Source organism: Phragmites australis, chromosome 14 (genome assembly GCF_958298935.1).
Source record: "Phragmites australis chromosome 14, lpPhrAust1.1, whole genome shotgun sequence".
In the NCBI taxonomy this organism is placed as follows: domain Eukaryota; kingdom Viridiplantae; phylum Streptophyta; class Magnoliopsida; order Poales; family Poaceae; genus Phragmites; species Phragmites australis.
The window spans coordinates 18,094,349-18,114,926 of record NC_084934.1 but is presented as its reverse complement, the minus strand read 5'-3'; the positions used below and the strand labels follow the sequence as shown (position 1 = coordinate 18,114,926).

Here is a 20,578-nt window from a genome sequence, read left to right as displayed (position 1 = left end):
TGACAAAACTGTTATGTTCAAATTACCAACAAGTATAAACCCATCCTCAAATTACAATCGTGATTTAATTCACGTTATCCTTGTTGTAAGCAACACAAAACAACGAAATTGATTTGCTCCAGATTAGCAGCGAGTCAGCTCAACTCTGTACAATGAACAAACACACCATATGGTTGTCTTCGTGCCCCAGCCAAGAATGCTTGTAAAGTATATGTGCCAACATTTTCAGGGCGCTAAAACTCAGCGGAGCCAGGGACTCGGGGAAATGGAATGGCATCTCTAATGTTGTCTATTCCAGTTGAGAACTGTACAAGCCGTTCAAATCCAAGACCAAAACCAGCATGGGGAACTGCAACAGAAAAGGTAAAAGTTTGTCATGGCTCTTGGCTCATCACAAGAACAAAAGTTCGAATGATCCAAAGTGAAAACAGAGAAAATAACATTATCCAGCCTTTTTCTCTATTTTAACAAGCATGGTTAAGGTATTTAACCCGATCCATATCGCCGTAGATCCAAGTACCACCAGTAGCTATCCTTGTTAAGATTTTGCTCATCCAAGCGAGCTTCAAGGTGATCAAGACGCTCTTCCCTTTGGCTTCCTCCAATAAGTTCACCAACCTGACATTGAATAGAAGCATAGTTGTATTGGCAATAGCTAAAAGCTTTTCTTCCATTTTATTCATTCATATGCTAAGAATTTTATATATGGTGTATTGCTTGAATGTACTTACCCGAGGAACCAACAGATCCATTGCAGCAACTGTCTTCCCATCATCATTTTGTCGCATATAGAAAGCTTTGATTTCCTAACAGAAATGAAAAGAAGTTTTAAGTTCTGCTAACTTCGTTTTCTGAACCAATCAAACACCAAAAGGTGAACAATACAAACCTTTGGGTAATCTCTAATTATTACAGGCCTCCCACCAAAAGCAACTTCTGTGATATATCGCTCATGCTCACTTTGAAGATCCAACCCCCACTTTACCTGTTGATTTTTTTATATATATAAAAAAAAGAGAACGGGTCACTTATTCTGCCTTTCACCTTTGCTAGCTCAGGGAAAGAAGACCGGTGTGTGGAACTCAGGATAAGTTGAAGGCACACAAATGATTTTGTACATATCAAAACAACCAGCATTTGTTCTCGGTCAACATGAATATGTCATCCAACACTCAAGAGTGAAGACATATATAAACATTTCATTTGCAAAAGTATATACTTGAATCTCCATTAAAATTGTAAATACAACCCAAATTGCCAAAAAAAAAAAAGCATCAGACAAGTTTGCTGTGACAAAGATGAGAATTATTCATAGAAGTTGTCGTTAGTGCCTTACCGGGAATTCAAATTTCTTTTTAGACCCAAGAAGTAGCTCAACAGCATCAGAGTATGACAAGTGAACGAAGTTCTTCTCCACTACATCCTGGGGGCGAGCAGAAGAGATTTCATTATTTCAGCACTCCTCTAAATCAGAATGGGTCGTTGAGTCAAAAGCTATACAATAGATGCGGCAAAAGAAGAAAGTGATAAGAGGTGTACATTTAATCGATCTATTATGCCTTTCTCAACCCACGTGTTAAAGAAATCCATATCTTCTTTGCAGTTCTCTAGAATATACTTTACCTGCATGAAACAGAGCAGTATTTAGGTTAAAGGTAGGTCACCTCTCCTTGAAATTTCCTAAATTGCATAAAGAATGACTACCAGTAGACTTAAGCATCAAACAAAATTTGATAGAGGGCACCTACTACATACTGGAGATATGCAGTTGCACAAGCCATGTCATCGTTTAGATCCGCAAAGGCAAGTTCAGGTTCAATCATCTTCACTCAGAATAGAAAACAGCAAAAGAACCTGTGAATTTAGGGTTCTAAAATGTAGGATTCTCGAAAGATAAATGTAAAGAATTTCAAATACCCAAAATTCAGCCAAATGTCTAGCCGTGTTCGAATTCTCAGCCCTAAATGTGGGACCAAATGTGTAAACCTGGAGAAAAAATGAATGTAAGGAAATAATAAACTGATTACAGCAGTCAAACATGACAGTTAACTGTTCAAAAATTACATCAGATAGAGCTGAAGCATATGTTTCGCCATTAAGCTGTCCAGACACCGTCAGAAATGCTGGTTTGCAGAAGAAATCCTAGGATAAGTAACATTGGAAACATTCATATTACTTGAATAGTTGTTAGAAACCAAACAACATTTGATATAGCAGCACATCATATAACCAGAATGACACAGGTAACATGCTCCCAAGGGGAAAGGAGCCTTTGGTGTCTCTCTAAATATAAATAAATTGTACATTGTGGCATCACAACTGAAGGTTACCTGTGACCAATCAACCCTTCCATCCTTGGTAGCAGGAATATCGTTGACTAGGCAACCACCTTCAGCACTGTTTGAAAGCTATATTACAGGAGGGGGCAGAAAATTAAATACCTTCAAACCAGAATGTAATAAGGAACGCCCAGAAACAAGAAGCCAAAATGGAGAGCTACTTATCATTCTAAGGAAAAATATTGTAAAGTAAATGATAATAGATGCTGCTAGTAATTGTGAATCTTGTTAAATATAGGGATGAAAATACATATAGAATAATGATAGTACGATTCTAATATAACTGTTATGGTATAACTTCAATGAATACATTTTTTTAATTACCAAATAACACATGTGACCTGACCTAACAGTAAACCAGTTGAGGATGTGTCTATGACTTCCATACACTAAATATACGATAGGCCCAGACTTAGGGAAGTTCTTCTATGAGCCACATGGGTCCAAAAATAACAGAAAATTGAAACATGTGGACTTCAAAAATGAGGACAGCAGTATCAGGCAGCTGATCGGACTAAATAGTTTCTGATTCAGGGCATAGGGCCCATTCAAGATTTTTGGGTAAACATAGACAAAGCAGATTCAGTTTGACATAGATGAGCAGAATATTTTCCATACAACAATCAAATTCTAAACTGCATCAAGTAGCCTGTCTATAGAAGCATATTGAAGAAATACTAACCAAAGTAGTCACATAGAACTGTTCCCCTGCTCCTTCACAATCTGAGGCAGTAATAATAGGGCTTGATACCCAAACAAATCCATTGTCTTGAAAGAATTTATGAGTTGCGTATGCCAGAGCATTTCTCACTCTTGCCACCTAAATAAGGACCCGAGAAACTTGCATAATTAGAGAACAAAAAAGACTCACGGTAAAAAACATATTTGGCAAAAAACTTCATTTTCTTTTACAGGAAAAACTATCACAAGTTGCATATCATTTTTTCAAGAGTGATCAGATATCAGCATAGACTGTTGCTAACATGATAATCCTAATCATAACCTTGGCAAGTCAATGTCTGAGTGCCCCACATTTGTGAGAAACAGAGGAAGTCATCTATAAGTGTATCATTGGCTATCCTAGAAATTTGCATAGGTTACCCTGTGTACTAACTGAGCAACAGGCAAACATTTTACAACTTGTGTACTAACTTATAAGTTACCCTGGGGAACTAATAATATAGAATAGAAAAAGATAACATTTGATAAACGTCTTTTCAATTTCTTAAGAATACAGGAGGGGGGGGGGGGGGGACGGGCCAGCAGTACGTAGACCATACCGCACCAAAAGTGTTTGTCCGAGGACGGAGATGGGCCACAGTTCTAAGAAACTCTCTTGATGCCCGTTTCTTCTGTATAGGAAAAGATGTGGGGTCACTTTTCCCAATCTGCAAGAAGTAAAAATAAATAAATTAGAACACATGCAAAAGAAATGAAGGCACATGAATATGTTTGCCCACTCTGTGCAAGTTCTTGGTCTATAGATCTGCCAAACAGAAGGTAATTGCATATGCTTAATTAACATCGCTAGTTTGTCTAAAGATATCATAGGAACCAAAGTTCTGTGCCGTGTATATTATAACTTGCAACTAAGGATCAAAAGAACATAACCTGTCCTCATAGGTAATTGGCATGCAAACGAGACATATTAACTCACTACTCAATAAGCATTCCCTGTATCTCTTATATGAAAAAAACGAAAGGACATTTCTTGACATCTTAGCATTAATCTAGTTAATTACAGACTATTCTCATTTCATAGGAATGCATGAACTAAAAAAAATTATACAGAATGAAATAATTACCACAGTAATCTTTGAAACCTTCAACTCCACTTTTTGCTTACCGCCCTGGCTGTTTGCAACAACTCCCTCCACTAGTACAGATGCTCCAGTAGTGACAGAGTCTATCTGACAGCCATCATTGAAAAGAATGACCAGTAAAATGTATTATAGCCATATGTCAATTAACTGCAACCAATGCAACGTAACAATGTAAGATAAGAAGTGTATGAGAAGTAACAAATTGCAAACTTTGCTAAATGGGTAAAACAGAGTACCTGATCATAACCTTCTGTATCAGGAGTCAATACACATTGCATATTGGACAAGCAAGAGCCATCATTGACCTAAAGTTAAAGTTTCAGAATGCATTAGACACTTAAAGGAAAAATAATAACCATTCCTTCTAGGGATAGCAAGCCCCCGCAAAAATCTGCTAATGTGTACAGAATAAGAGCTACTATTGTATCATGGATTCCTGTATGACATGCATATGCATAAGCACAATTGTTCAACTGACCCATGAGCATAGTGTTATGATCTGGTGGCTCTAGTCCTCATTAATAAAGCAAAGGAGATACGCTATTTCAATTTGAGCATGCGACACTATACATCACACATACTCCACCCTTGCCGAAATGTTAACTGATCTCCTATTCAAAACCCTGGTCCAAAAGCAAGGCACATAGCTACATCCACCAGAGTGGGGAGCAATGTCAAGAATGCACTAAAGACAGCACCTTTCTCCACCCTTCTAGAGCCCCAAATCACCAAGTTAACTAAGCTGATAACGTCAACATTTCGACAAAAGCAAAATTCTGCTAATGTAGCTCATCACGTGCATCACCCAGTTCATTGAAACTATAGCAAAAACAATAAAACGGTGGAAGTTTTTCACCTCGACGAAGGTGACGGTCCTCTGGGCGCGGCAGGTGCGCACCCACCCGCGCACGGCGAGCTGCTTCCCCACCCACGCAGTGCCCTCGTCCTCCCCGCCCTTCACGTCCGCCACCCGCATCCGCTTCCAGAACTCCCCCACGGCCTCCCCTGCCAACGCGGTGGCGGGGGCGGAGGCCTGCGCGGCGGCGCAGAAGCGTCGCCACCCCGAGGTGGCGGCGAGCGGCGTCTGGTGCGGGAAGGGGAGCGTTGCGAGCGGAGAGAGTTTCGGACTCGCGAGCCGGCGCGGGGCCAAGCGGAGGAACCGGGAGGCAGCGGCGGCGGCCGCCGCCATCAGCAGTGAGGCGGCGGAGGTCGGGGCTGTAAGCTATCGCGGCGGCCTATCTGCTTCCTCCGCATAGGGGAGCCGTCCGTTTATAGTCGACAGTGGAATACGCCTCTTGAGGCTATTGACGTATTCCTATGGGAGCACCTTCCGTTTTTACTATTCCATCCAAAATATATGTCATGTAAAGATTATTCTAGCAAAACATTCTTAGCTTTTATTTAATGAAGATGTAAAAAAAATTACGTAGATTGAAAACGTAAGAGTGATATTAGAGCATCCACAACAAAATTGTTTTTTAATCAGTATTCATGCCAATTTGATTCGAACCAAGCTTTATGTCCTCTACGATGGTTTATTCTCAAACTTCTCCATCGGATGCATATCTACGTGAGACCCACCATCAAATAAAAAATAATACTCCATCGGTCATAAATTGGTGTGCTGTCATATAGTTGATTATACTGAGTATTGACTCTTTAGGGCTGATCTTTTTTTTTCCTTGGCTCGCCTTGAATTGTTCTTGCAATTTAATTGACCGATCCAGTGGTGACATAAGCTAATGGTTGATGCTGATACACAAACAGCTAGTAATACATGAATTTACGGTCTGTAATATGTATTAGTCCAGTTTCTTTTCATCTTATCATACAGGGCATAGCTACTATGAACCACCTAGTTTTCAATTACTATGGTGTTTCTTCACTTTGTACTTGGTGTCTTTTGTGTTTTGCTTCTGATTTTGCCTAGCGCAATCACTTATTCAGAAGCATCACTCATACATGATCTGATCAAAATTTGTGAAAGCAAACTGGCCGGGTGTTTGTCATTTTAAAACGTCAACAAATTTAGTTCTGCCTAATTGATATGGCTCCTCTATGAAAGCTTGTGATGGGCTACCAAAGTATAACCTGGAAAGCAGCTATTATTTGTGGTTAAGTTATGTGCAGTTATACCCATGGAAACTTCTTTATGATTTTATGTTAATCTACATATCTTACTTGTCAGTTCTCTTACATACACACTCCAGAGTGAGAAGGTCTCGAGAAACAATTATATAGCCTCGTTGAGCAATTGACAGCTAAGCAAGTCAGTTATATATATTCTCCTTTTTGCATATGGAAATAATCGACGTGCTTGTTGCCGTCCAAAGGGCCCTGCCAGAACGAATGTGTAGACATTTCCCGTGTACGAAAAATTGTTGAGTGTATTATATTTGTATGTGACTATCTATTTAACTATATATTAGTTACTATATAATTTATTTTTATTTTTGATATCCTAATCGTAGATATATAAAAATTTGCGTGTGAGACGCACGTGCATGGTTAGAACAAACAGCAAATGCATACTTGGCTCACTTCGATCAGATGATTTTTGTTTTGTGTTTTGGTTTTCTTTCTTTTCATTGTATATTCTTAATATATAGTAACTAGTAGGTGCGTGGCCCCTCCGGTTCTATCAAAAAAATCTACGGTGGAGTAGACAATAGTTCGACCATTGGAGATAGACTTACAATACCTATTTTTTTTAATATTATATTTTTATAAGAATTGATAATCTTATTGTCCTTGACGATAAGATAAGATGATTTGTATTTTCGATTAGAAAATCCCGTACATAAATTCTCTGCAGTAACTATATATACATTAATGGCGGTCCTGCAAGATCACACACGTGATCCTTCCAGGATGGCAAGCATCACACACGCCAGATGAGTTTTATCTAACGAAGTGAGAAGCCAATCCGAATATCACTAGTCGACGAAGCATCAGTGAGCCAACCGCACTCGAGTGCGCTAGCAGGATGGCAAGCAGCAACGGCAAGCCAGGAGGAGGCGGCGGAGGGGTCGATTGGCGGGTACGAGTCCCTGCACAGGCTCCTCGAGGCCAACCTCTCCCCCGAGCTTTTCAAGATACCTCTCTCTCTCTGTGGCTCCTCCGCCGCCCAGATTCTTTCACATGTCGCTGGTTCTGCTCGCCCTGTCGTCGCCCTCGTTTCTTGGTGATCTCGAATCACCGGTACCAATTGCTTTTGAGAAGAAAGTACAGTCTGAAAAGAATAATCTGCTGGCGGCCGTACGAGCGGCGCGCATTCCATTGTGGGAAACTGAAAAAAAAAAAATCGAGAAATCGGATGGACCTTGTGAACAATTCCGGCGGTTCTCTGCAAGATCAAGCGGTTGTGTTGTGCGGATGGACAGGTAACCTGATGGCAAAACCTCCAAAGTGGGAATGATCTGAGGGGGTTCGAGCCTCCGTCCCTTAAAGACCTGTTGAGGCGTCCAACTAACGCGGGATAAAGAGTCCTGGTCTAAAAAAAGCAGTTGTGTTGTGTGTCAAATGGTCACTTTCTTCACTAGAGATGTACTTCTAAATATTTCGTGTAGGCTTGTACCATTCATAATAACACTGATCGAACTACATGCCTGTCCTAGCTGTGTGTTACTTCGACCCATTTGTCAATAAAATTTGTGTTTTCCTCTCTAGTCAGAGGTGCTGTTAGTTAATCGACAAGATCAGAGGCTGTGAAGTTTAATTATGGTCTGGTTGCAGATTGTCAAGTACTAAACCTTGTTGAGCTCGTTGCCCACTTGAGACACACCATTTGTCAATAAGGATATGATTCCCAACTTTTTCCAGACTAAGCATATGGAAGGGGTGTGAACCATTATTTTAGCATTCAGGGACTCTTTTTTTTTTCCACCTGAAGCATTTTGCCAGGATGACTTGATGACATTAGGTTCAGTTAATCGATATTGTCAACTCATTGTTGTTACTTGTTAACAGGAAGCAAGCAGGTTGCTTCTGGGCTTGAATTGTGCACGCCCTCTTGAGGCTATCTCACTGCCTGAAGCCACAGCCACTCTTGCAGAAGCGTATGCATGTAGTAATTATACATGTCGACATATGCTTTTTTCGTCCTCGTTAGGCCACCTACCGTTATCATGGGCTTCCTATATTGGAGTTTCGTGTTGATTTGTGTCCACGCTACTCCGCCAGCACCCTATTGACTCGCTTGTGGAAGGACTTTTAGGACGAATAAAAGCGACTTGCTCGTTTGGATGTCCATAAACTTCTTCACATGTACAATGGCTTTTGACCTATTCGGAAGGTGTTTTCTAGAGCATTTCTTTTTGACCTCCTTTTCCTTCTTCTCTTGGCTCTTTAGAGGAGACGACATTGGAGTTGGAAGCAAGGCTACCGGATGCGAAGGAGAATGCAGCGAAGATGGTTTCTCTGGAGGAGGTTGCCTTCTATGAAAGCGAGGGGCGCGATAGCGGTGCACTTGACGCTCGTCCATACTGGGATGCACTGGAGACCATGTTGTCGCCCCTCTTCCACTAGATCCTTTGATGAAGAGTTTCACCCAGAGTTGTGACTTCATCATTAGGGGGGGGGGGAGCTCTAACACATGATCAGTGACATTACTATGTACCATGTCCACCGTAACCACAGCATAGCCATCATGTATCAGGACCGATGTAAGATACAGATGTTTAGAAGCACCTACCCCTTGCAACCTCGATGAGATACCCGCTAAGCCTGATTACAAGGTTGCAGGGTGTGGGCCCTTCTAGCAGGTCAATCGTATCCGGCTCAGTCACAACAGCAGCTACTTGTTGCTCGATCTCCTTGGAGGCGCAGCTACTCTTCCCTACATCTCCGGGACTAGCTTCCTGTGGCATGGAAATATCTATTCCCTTTGCTGCCAGCTGCCCCATGATGGTTGTATAAACTTTTCGGGTGATATCCTGTGTCAATGCATCCACGTCCACTACACCCGAGCTCTTCCTCTTCTTGTACATCCCGAGGTCTTTGAGAAAGCCATATTTCTACCCTTGGGAATTGGATATACCTCGCACTCGACCTAGGTGCTCCCGGTTTTCCAGCACCGCTGAGAGAACATCATGTTCACCCTGGTGAAAAAACCTTGGCTGGATACGGCTACCTTTTCTTTTACTTTTTCCGCGACTGCTTAGGTTTCGCTATTTCTGAATGTGATTTCCCTGCTTTCAGACAACTCACCCCTTGCACTCAAATATGACGTGATCGTCCCAGGAATTGGAACCAAGGATTTTCACGACCTTCTCTGGATAATTTTTCATCCTCTACCTACCATTTGGCCCTTTTCCCAGTGTATTCAATTGCGTCATTCCTATGGTTATGCTTGTTCCTAGCCCGAAGCTGCTTCTTCTCCTCACCCTCTTTTTTGAACTGCTCTGAGCTCTTCATTTGCACAAAAGCATCCCACCCCTTTAGTCAAGTACCGGTTCACAAGCTTGCTCTTAAAGCTTTGGTGAAGTTTTGCGATCGCTTTCATTGCTGCATTGACCACGACGATCATTTGTCGCTCGCTCATGTTTCCAAGGTACTCCAGGTACTCTTTGACGACATTATCAAACAAGTCCCTCTTACCTTTTTCACTGAGGTCTTCGAACTTAGTCATTATTGGCACCCTCTCTCGAGCAATAAACCCTGCGACCCTCCAGAATCTATTCAGGGTCTTTTCCTCCGTAGGCAGCTTGGTAGCATCGATTCCTGTGATAGTAATCTTATTCGTTGGCCACTATGTTTGTGACCTTGCCTTTCGGGCTTGTGCATCACTACCAGCTTTCTAACTTGGAGACTACACTTCCGCCATCTAGAGAGAAAACAAGGAGAGTTGACATAAACAAAAAATATTCCTCTATTCAACAAGTATAAAATGCATTGACTCATATTAATACCTCCTCGGTGGGATTGTATTCTTCTTCACTTTCTCAACGTCGGATTTCCCGCATCGGTGACAGGTCAGGGCTTAGGTTGTGATACTAGCTTTCACTGCTTCCAGAGGAGGATGTCGGGTGCGGGCTTGGGCTCCTACCCACCCCATCTTGTGCCGGGGCGGCCTCTAGTGCTAGCATCCTCTGCGCTTTTGTTTCTCAGAGGTGACAGTCCTCTTCTGCTCCATGGTTTCTTAGAGGAAATAAAATGAATCAAGGTTATGAATAGGAATCAAGCTAATATATAAATCTATCTAGCCACGTAAAGTATATGTGTATATCATCCGGATTTATATGTATCCTTTGGAGTTGAGGTCTGTGTGTGTGTGTGTTTCTTTGCAACTGACAAAGCTATTCACAAGCTGCTTGCTAGATGGGAGAAGGGATCCCATGAGTATGTGAAGTAAGACCACACATCAAATCGCTACAAAATCCATTAGCAAATGGCTTTACTAGATGTTGTTGATATTAGAGGGAGTGATTCTAGAACGGCCTATATATCGAAAACCTAAGCTATAAGCCTCTAGCCATGCATATTAACCTACTCACTATCTCCATAGCTTAGTTTTATAATGTGACGACGATGATAGGTGTGAGTAAGAATAACAAAGGTGCATACATTTTTTCAAAAAAGCCAGGCAATGTGAAAGGAGCACACAGGAATAGGAAGAGTACAAACCAAAGTGTGGATCAATGATGGAAGAGGTGAAGCAATGCATTGTATGCACCTAGGTAGCTGTGTCAATTATGTTGGCTGTGTTTTCAACTTTAAACAGTGGCGTTATATTCTTGCACATTTGTAATGAAACACAAATTGAAGGACATAAAGTATCATCCCTTTGCAAAGTTATATGAACCACAGATTAGCGCTGGCCTTAACTGAATAACTCCTAGTCCTTCAAAAACTACCCTCAATGAACAATCCAATTGATTGTTAGTACATGTTCTTTCAATACATATATGTGCCATCACTGAATAATTTCTTTAAGTAAGCTGCACTGTATAAAATTTGAAGTATCATCTAGAGATACAATGTATTGCATTACACCATGGTCCCCTAGTACCAACTGTACTAAACTACAGTTAAGAATTAGTTATAGTGCATATATAACTATAACATTAGATGTGCATATATTTCACCTTTACAAGTTAGATGGCTTTACTAGATGTTGTTGATTATAAATACATGAGCATTTCACCTTTACAAGTTAGATGGCTCAGGCTCTTGATTATATTCAATACCTTTATATTCAAACCAATTTCAATGTACTACTATCATCACATAACATTTCACCTAAACCAAGCCGTCCAGATTAATAGGGAGATGTAAAGGAGAAGTGAACCAAAATACTCATAGAGAGATTCAGTTAAAAGCAAAATTAATCGAGGTAAGACACGACACCAGTGAAGGGAGAAGGAGAAGGGGAAGGAGGAAGAAGTACTTGGAGTACTGGATAGGGGCGGGCGACGTCGAGCTAGGCAGCGGCAGTGGACGGTGGTGCTGGTGGGCTTGACGGCGACAACGAGGGAGGTGGTGCGTGGGGAGGCCAGGGTGCATCGGGGATGAGGTGGCTGGGGCGGCGCATCGGGGACGAGGAGGCCGGGCGATGCGTGGGGAGAATGGGGCAGCACGTCGAGGACAAGGAGGTTGGGCGGCGTGTGGGGAGGCCGAGGTGGTGCATCGGGGACAAGGGAGGTGGTGCTCCAAGTGCGGCGGCACACAGAGGATAGGGCGGAGGGCGGCGAAGAGGCAATGGGGGGCTCTGAGGCACGATGGAGACAGGCGGCGGCGAACCCTAGCGAGTTCTCACGGAAAATGACTTAAGCAAATTGACACAGAGGAGGACGCGCAGGGACTTGCTATATATATATATGGTCATAGGTGACGGGTGAAGATTGTCACCCGTCACCTATAATATTGAACTGTCACCTATTATAAGTTATAGGTGAAGGATGACCTATTATAATAGGTGACGGGTTAATAATATAGGTGACGGGTGATATTCTTCACCCGTCACCTATTACTTATGACCCGTCACCTATCTCTTTGATAGAAATCTATCAAGTTCAAATTCATAAATTGTTATGTGGAAGCAAACACTTAGTATTACAAATTTGAAATTATCATTAAAAATTCAAATAACTTGAAACCTAAAATTCAAATTTGACATATTAATATTACATATTTGACATTAATATTACGAATTTAATATATATAAATTCAAATGTGATATTAATATTACAAATTAGACACTCAAATTCAAATTCGTCGTTTTCATGCTTTCTTAATATGGATCCCTTCGTTATGGTCGAAGCGCAGGTATGGAGTTTCCTCGGTCGGTGAAAGGCGTGTTACGATTGTAGTAGCAAAAGGGGGGATTTAATCGAATTGATTGAACTCCTCCTCATCAACGATATTTGCAACTCCAACGATGCGTCTTTTCCCAGTGAGAACCACATGGCATTTCTTCTTTGTTGTGTCAGTCACATTAAAGACTTGGTGAACATCTTTAGCGAGTACGAAGGGTTCAGGATAGTTTCCAACATGTTTGAGATCAACGCTAGTGAATCCATACTTGTCATTAGTGACATCCTTTGCCTTATGTACCCAACGATACTGAAATAGGGCTACCTTGAATCCCAAGTAGTTTAGCTCCCAGATCTCCAATATTTGACCATAGTATGTGCCCCTCTACATGTCGTTGTCATAAGCATCTATATGGACACCACTGTTCTAACGATACTGAAACAGGGCTACCTTGAATTCCAAGTAGTTTAGCTCCCAGATCTCCAATATTTGACCATAGTATGTGCCCCTCTACATGTCATTGTCATAAGCATCTATATGAACACCACTGTTCTAGCATATGCTCTTCTCATCTTGAGTAACCGTGTAAAATGTGTATCCATTTATATCGTACCCTTGATATGTCATAATTGTGTATATAGGGCCCGATGCTAGTTTTTTTATCAGAGCACTTGTAGGAGTACTCGATTGTCTAATTCGATCTAGGAACTAAGTCATGAACCTTTGCATATATTGCCTCGCAACCCAAGCTTCGGTCTGCCCTGGATTCTCTTCAACTAGCATCTGCTTGTGCTCATCGACATAGGGGCACACTTCGCTCATTTGTTGCAGCACGAGAAAATGAGCTTGGTTGTATGCCTTCTGATCAGGAGTTATTGGCATCTTTCCTAGGACCCCTACACCTGCGAGCCTCCCTCATGATGAGACTTAGGCACGCCAATTGGGTTATTTGGGTCAATGTAATTAACAGACCCCACTAAACGATGTATCCCTCAGGATATGCTCGATTTCTTACGTACGACTTGAGAACTCCCATATATCTCTCATATGAAAACATGTGATACAGGAACACGAGCCTAAGGTAGTGTATCTCCTTCATAAGGTGAGCAGTGAGATATACCATGATATCAAAAATAGATGGTGGGAAATACACATCAAAAATACAGTCTTAAAGTGTCTTCTTTCTAGCTCCTCCAGCGAGTCTGGATCGAGTACCTTTTGTTCAATTACATTGAAGAAAAAGCACAGGCTCAGGATAGCCTCGTGAACCTTTATTGGGAGGATGTTACTAATACTACCGCAAGTAGTGACGTCATCATCCTATGGCAATCATGGGACTTCATCAAGGCGAAATTCATTTTTAGCCTTTCACCGAAACAAGTCTTGCAATGTTGGAGGGAACTTTCACACTATACAAGAACTCGCAGAATTCTTTTTTTTTTTCCTTCTTGGAGAGAGTGATAGCTGCTAGGGTATATATTTTCCTTTGTCCGTATCATATGCATGGAGCTCCGGCCTTAAGCAATTTCTTCAATGTCAGCTCATACGTTCTCATGATCCATTCATTTTCCCTTCATTTGGAGCAATGTACCAATCAAACTCTCACAAATGTTCTTCTTTACACACATGTTGTTAATAGAGTGGCAAACATCTAATTTTTCCCAATACTCTAGGTTGAATCCTATTGATTTCTTGTTCCACATTCCTAATTGTTCATCATCCTTGGAGGATTGTTTTTGCTTGCCAAGTATAACATTAATATTCTTAACCTAATTGTGGACATCTTCCCTGCCGAAATACCTTGGAGGTAATAGTTTCTCCCTTATGCCATCGAACTGCTTATCCATGTTTCGGTACGGACGCTTCCTGGGAAGGAAAAGTCGATGCCATATGTACACTATTTTCTTTGAGTTGTTCAACCTCAAACTGCATGTGTCATCTAAGCAATGGGGTTAAGCTTCACCTTTTCTTTTGCTTTGACCTGATAAGTTATGAAGTACTGGCAGTTCATTAATGGTGACGAACAATATGGCGTTCAAGGTAAAGTACTCTTGCCTGTGCTGATCCCAAACCTCAACGCCTTCTAACTAGAGTTTCTTAAGATCATCGACTAAAGCCCTGAGGTACACATTGATATCGTTGCCAGGTTGTTTCGGATCTGATATCAAGATCGACAATATAATGTATTTCTGCTTATTACAAAGCCAGGGTGGAAGGTTGTAGATCGACAATACAAGAAGCTAGGTGCTATATGAGGTACTCATGTTACCAAATAGATTCATGCCATCTGTGCTCATAGCAAATCTAATATTTCTCAATTCTTCAGCGAACCAATCAAATTTGGAATCAACGAATCGCCATTGAGTAGAATCCATCGGGTGCCGTATCATTGTGTCGTTTTTACGACCCTCCTTATGCCAACACACCAAGTGGGCCTCCTTTTGCCAACACCACCTTTCTAGGAGGCCCTTTACTTTTCTTGCCTCCATCCCCGTCACCACCGTCATTTCTACGCTTATATCGATGGGTTCCACAAATGGGGCATTGAGCCAGCTCTACGTACTCTCCATGAAACGATATACAATTCTGCTTACATGCATGTATTTTTTCTATTTACAAATTATCTTCTTCGTGTCCTAGACGCCCTTGGGCACCAAGTTCTCCTCCGGTAGCATGTCCCTTAACAGATTCAACTATGCTTTGAAACTCTTGTTAGTCCAACCATGGATTGCTTTCAGCTATAGAAGCTTTAGGTTCCTAAATATCCACATGTACTTCTCCTTACAGTTAGGATAATATGGCATCTTGGAATCCCACACATATTCCTAAAATTTAGCAAACTCGCCATTGTTATACTCGTCATGCCGCTCGACATCGCGTACCATCTGGTCCATATTCTCCACAAAATCCTCGAGATCATTATCATTGAAACCTAATATGTCCTCATCTTTGAGATCATGATCCATTTCACCGGGTGTAAGTCCTTGATCTACTGTGGGCATGGAGGCTCCAATTCATCTTTCTCTCATTAAAGCTTTTCTCACTATGTTTGTTCCAACATGTATAATTCTATTTAAATCTATGCATGATCAAGTGTGCATGGACATTGTCTGGTTTCGGGAATTTCTTATCATTCTTGCAATCGCGAGGTGGACAAAACATTACCGTTTTACCATGATCTTTCATATCCACCAAAAAAACACTCATGAAATGCTTCACCCCGCTCAGGTACTTCGTACAATTCTGGGTCTCAAGATACATCTAACTTATGTATGCCATCTACAATTAATATAAACACATTTATTCTTCATTAACAATTAACTTAATTATGTGATCCCTCAGCACCTTGAAGACTAAAAGTCTCCGTGCCAAAATCATCTGATCCCTCCGGTATCTTGAAGGCATATCCTCCATACTATAAGGCATCACACATCGAAATGTTAGTAAATGATACGTTCTTCCCTGCTCACACCTAACAGAACGTAGTAACCCTCGGATCTCGCACCTCTTGGCCGCTAATAGTCGCAGAATGCGAAGGGACCAAGATAGGGGTCACATGCAAAGAGTTGATACGATAATGAAGCGTTGATGCGATAAATTATAAACGCCAAAAAACAAAGCTAACACATAGCAAATTTATTCATACATGACATACAAAGAGTTTGCATTCAGCTAACCGTTGTACATCGAATCTATGCCTAGCAAACTTGCTAGCCTGTTACGCCTCCCTGAAATACTACATGAGGACGAGGGTGAGAAACCCACTAGCCTTCGAGAGGCATAGCCAACAGACCAAAGGGGTATAAATCCCCCTCCCCGCAGGAAGAGGTATGGCCCACGTGACTCAAAAACGTATGGTAAAAGGTAAAATCATTACCCTACAGTCTCATCTAAGACACGATTCATACGGCATTTATGAAGACTATGCTAATATTAAGTAAAAGCCCACTCCAGGCAGCGGCTAAGGGCCTAGGTGGTAGAGGACCACCTCTCCCGTCTAGCCTTCGGCTTCGCCTTCGACACGCTATTGCCAAGATCTAGACGGATTACCTTCGGAGCCAGGCAACGACTAAGGGCCGATGGGGTCTAGGACCACCTCTCCCGTCTAGCATTTGGCTTCGCCTCTGACACGCCATTGCCAGGATCCGGACGGATTACCTCCAAAGCCGGGAAACAGCTGAGGGCCAAGGGGGTCGAGGACCACCTCTCCTGTCTAGCCTTCGGCCTCGCTTCTGACACACCATCACCAGGCTTTGGATGGGTTGCCTTCGGAGCCAAGCAACGACTAAGAACCTGAAGGGTCGCAGACCACCTCTGGAACTTGTCCCCAAAGGTTCCAGATGGAGTTCGTTGGGTCAGAAATCTGGAACAAATTTGGAAAAATGCCCTACCAACGCCAAACCCGAGGAGTACGCGATGACCAGGAATGATGAGGTCACCACTGCTTTGCTCGGCCCTCCTTAGTTACCCTACGTGTCTACCGCTACCAGATTCCTAAGGCCACCTCTCCCCAGGAAGGAACGAAGCTGGCTACGATCTATGCGAAGTCTCGGTACCTCGGTCACTGAAAAACCAACCATCGCCTATGAAGGGGACCAAGAAGCATGGCACGAAGGCACACAGACATGCGGTCACCTGATCGAAGGATCCCCATACACTTCGGCCCAAAAAGAGATACAATCACCCCTAAAGGTCCAAATTATATTATTAACAACTCGTGCATCCGGAGGACGCGTACAAATAAGCAACAGTATAAAGGCCGCTATGGAGGAGATAGACCCCGAAAGACCAAACTCGGGGGAGAAAGAGTACAAGGTGGCAAAAGGAAACTATGGCCTGCAGCAGGGCCATAGTCGAATGGCAAGACAGGATATCCATGGCTTCACTAGAAGCTCCCCCGAAGGCTACCTTCGCCTCCTACGGATCCTGGCAGGGGCTGCGCATGGAGCGGCGTATGCACCTCATCTGCGGCCTGCCGTAATGGAAGCTGATGCGGTAGCCGGCTCCCAAGCTATCGGAAGACGAAGAAGAAACCGAAGGAGCCACCGTCGGGGCCTCCTCCCCCTTCTTCCTGGCCTCCTCCCTCACCACCAAAGATGCTGGCTTCTCTGCAGATGCCTGCTCCTCCTCATCGCTCTCCCTCCTCAGGAGATCCCAGTAGATCTCCTCATCATCGTCGGAAATATCGATGATCTCGACAGGCGTGGTCTCCTGAAGCGGGGGTTGAGCAGGAGCAGTAGGCAGTTGTCCACCCCGCAAGGATGGAAGCAGGACGGCCACCAGTGCCATCACCGGCAGCCGAGATGGCCAGCCCCAGTAGAAGCAGTTGAGATTATCGACATCTTTGAAGAGGATGAGGAGGAAGACGATGCCATATTCAAAGTCAAGGTTAAGTGCTTGCTCGTGGGGCAGTGGTAAATCCAGCTGGATGACCCCAGCTTTACATCCAGGCCAAGCAGCCATGTACGCTTGGGAGATGAAGCGGAACCAATGCGGTATCACTCCATGGTGTCCCCCATTAATCCCTGGGGGCCCGTGGCCATATCCCGATCGTTCCGCCGACACATGGCAACATCCCACGGTAACGCCTCATTTTCTCGCACGAACATCCCGTCACATTAATGACCTAGACTCCTTTCGGCGCATACCAGGGGCGTGGGCACAAGACCCTAAATGAACCCACGCATTATCCAGTCAAAACACACCAGTGACACATCCCATCCTGATGTCCTCAAATAGGAAAACGTGGGGAGTCCCGTGATCCCACACGTAATCTTCACTCTGATAAACTCAAATGGCAAGAAGACCCATCACCAAAGAAGTCCGAAGAATATAAATCGGCCTTAGCACGGACCCCAGAGTGCATCACCTCCACCGACGCCCCTCTGGCCTCAGGTCCCGATATCGCATATACCAACTCCAACAGGCTCCGGATCATGCCTTCTCTGCTAAAACGTCTTCGGTCTTCGACTTTGACGCCGGCTACACCTCCGACCTTAGTATAAACCCAGGGGTGTGTCACCACCACTAATGCACCATTAGCCTTGAGCTTCGCCATCAACGCCTACGGTTCCCATCGAAAAACTTCTCAGGGACAGGGAATTACCTTCGGGCATTCTTGTTACTATACCAGACTGGAGTTGGTTTTTCTCTACATCATCTCACCCCTATGAACGTTAGGGCCAGAGAATGGGGGTACTGTTGGGGAAAAATAGACCAGTCTGAGGACAATGATTGAAGATTGCTATCTAAGGTCCCTCCAAAGCCTTTGGTCTCTGGACTCTCAGCAGGAGGCCCCACTTCTGGAGGCTGCGGGCCCCTTCGGGCCACCTCTCCGGTACGTACATGGCCTTCCCAAAACTCGAAGCTACAGCAAGCCCCTCTGTAGCCTTCGGCATCTGGACTCTCAGCAGAAGGCCTAGACCCCGGAGGCTACGGACCCCTTCGGGCCACCCCTCTGGTGCCTGTGCGGCCTTTAGCTGATGCAGCAGGTCTCTGGAGATAATATCAGGGAAGAAAGGACACCCCTGCAACCAACCTGACGCGAGGTGACGGGCCATTAATGCCGGTGCAAGTGGTGCTTATCCTGACACCCCAATGCGATGAAAGTCGTCCTGACACCCTCGGCAGAGCAGCACCGGGCCGCAATTGGCGATCGGCTCACCCCTCAGGGGGCAGGCACCACAATAGTTACCACGATAGATATTTATCTTCTATGTAGGGTAAAAAGTAGTTATCCGAGATAAAGCCCAGTAATTCGATCAGGTCCTAGATATTTGTACATCGTGATAACTTGTACACTAAGCTACGTACCACCCTATAAATAGGGGTCGTGGTCATCTGGGTAGGGATAGGTCATAAGGAGAACACTCAACACAACACAAAGGGCAATACACAGCACACAAAGGTGCACAAACACAAAGTCACGCTGTGATACTCCCCCTAGACCGATCCGTTTTTCTACTATCAATACATTTGTGGTATTTCTTTCTCTCAAACTTTATCTCCAAACTTGAGTCTCTCCTTAGAAGAAACTCTTGCCGTACTTGCTGGGGCAAGACGATCTCTTGCTCCAACACAGCCTAATTTCAGATACTCAGGAATAGAATTCCAGGTCAAATTCCAGGATCCAAACGCAACCTAATAAGTATTCTTGTAGAAACATACAAGTCAAGTGTATCTTCTCAGTTTGTTAGCTTTAATTGTTTGCAAACTCTCTATTATTTCCTTTTTCTAATGGCGAGATCACTTTATAGGAGACTATCTCCAAGGTCCAAGGGGAAATGAAATACATAACTCCAACAAAGGAAACAAATCAAGATTCTGCCTATCGTGATTGCTTAACACAGAAGCTGGAAGAAAAGTGGGGCAGAAAATAAGGAACGTGGACGCACATCGACGTCAAATTTATTTCAGGGTTTGAAACTTCAGGTGCATTAAGCAATCTCAATTAGGAGGTCATTTTCACTGTTAAAAAAGGTCCTCTCCCAGAAACCTAACAGACTAGCAATACAACAATGGAGTGTGCACTTCTTTTACCAATCAAAAGACTAGCAGTAGTACAGCAATGGGGCACACACTTGCAAGCAACAAATCTAAAATGCAGCTTGGTCAAGGCATGACTTAAAGATGGCTTGACGAACTGCTAGATGGCATGATAGAGCATCAAATTAAATAATTTTACGTGACATTTGAAGCTTTGACGCGCCATGAAAGTGGTAGGAAGTCAAAGACTCGATATTCTAGTTTGCAGGGTAAAAGTCTACATGATTGTGTCTGAAAGTTTCGTATGCAGTGGAATGGTTCAACCTTCTACGAGCTCTAGGTTTGTCATGACACAGTAAGGTTTAGAGTTAAGAGAGAACTCAATGTGTCTTACCAAGGCAGTGCAGCTGTCAAGGAGAAATAAAACATAAAAACAACACATGAAACTATCCCTCCTCAGATGAAGCAACACATAACTCGGTCCCTATGCAGGTTGTCAAAACCACGAAGATGTCCACTCGGCAGATGGAACATGGGGGACGGTCTGTACCGTGCCTATCATCACCCCCACAGCCGCCAAGTCATATTGTGGTTAACCCTTTCAATCCAAGACGCCGACAACAATAAGCTCGACCAGTCTGTGCCCCAGATTTGCATGCTACTGCTACATCTACAACT

The 20,578-nt window shown here is 43.3% G+C and overlaps 2 protein-coding genes across 2 annotated transcripts; both read right to left on the bottom strand.

Moving 5' to 3' along the window:
- LOC133890869 (asparagine--tRNA ligase, chloroplastic/mitochondrial-like) lies at positions 1 to 5,425 on the bottom strand. The gene is made up of 15 exons (XM_062331490.1): positions 5,019 to 5,425; positions 4,399 to 4,467; positions 4,145 to 4,249; positions 3,620 to 3,727; positions 3,022 to 3,159; positions 2,331 to 2,408; positions 2,065 to 2,142; positions 1,918 to 1,986; positions 1,749 to 1,823; positions 1,540 to 1,623; positions 1,337 to 1,423; positions 890 to 985; positions 732 to 806; positions 492 to 618; positions 1 to 349 (listed from the first exon to the last, which is right to left on the bottom strand). Exons 1-15 carry the CDS (start codon positions 5,349 to 5,351, stop codon positions 234 to 236), a joined length of 1,638 nt encoding a protein of 545 aa, XP_062187474.1. The 5' UTR covers positions 5,352 to 5,425; the 3' UTR covers positions 1 to 233.
- Positions 5,426 to 11,582: 6,157 nt separating this feature from the next.
- Positions 11,583 to 17,878, bottom strand: LOC133890280 (proline-rich receptor-like protein kinase PERK9). Its single transcript, XM_062330700.1, has 2 exons — positions 17,504 to 17,878; positions 11,583 to 11,903 (listed from the first exon to the last, which is right to left on the bottom strand). The coding sequence occupies exons 1-2, from the start codon at positions 17,876 to 17,878 to the stop codon at positions 11,583 to 11,585; spliced, it is 696 nt and encodes a 231-aa protein (XP_062186684.1).
- Positions 17,879 to 20,578: the final 2,700 nt, after the last annotated feature.

Excerpts from the sequence above, each read along its gene's own strand:
- LOC133890869 (XM_062331490.1), bottom strand. The coding sequence starts at position 5,351 with ATGGCGGCGGCCGCCGCCGCTGCCTCCCGGTTCCTCCGCTTGGCCCCG. Across the intron at positions 1,424-1,539 it reads GCATAATAGATCGATTAAAT|GATGTAGTGGAGAAGAACTT; the intron begins GTACACCTCTTA and ends GCTCGCCCCCAG. Across the intron at positions 350-491 it reads TCTACGGCGATATGGATCGG|TTCCCCATGCTGGTTTTGGT; the intron begins GTTAAATACCTT and ends TTTCTGTTGCAG.
- LOC133890280 (XM_062330700.1), bottom strand. The coding sequence starts at position 17,878 with ATGGCTGCTTGGCCTGGATGTAAAGCTGGGGTCATCCAGCTGGATTTA. Across the intron at positions 11,904-17,503 it reads AGAAGCCAGCATCTTTGGTG|GGTTCGCCGCCGCCTGTCTC; the intron begins GTGAGGGAGGAG and ends AGAACTCGCTAG.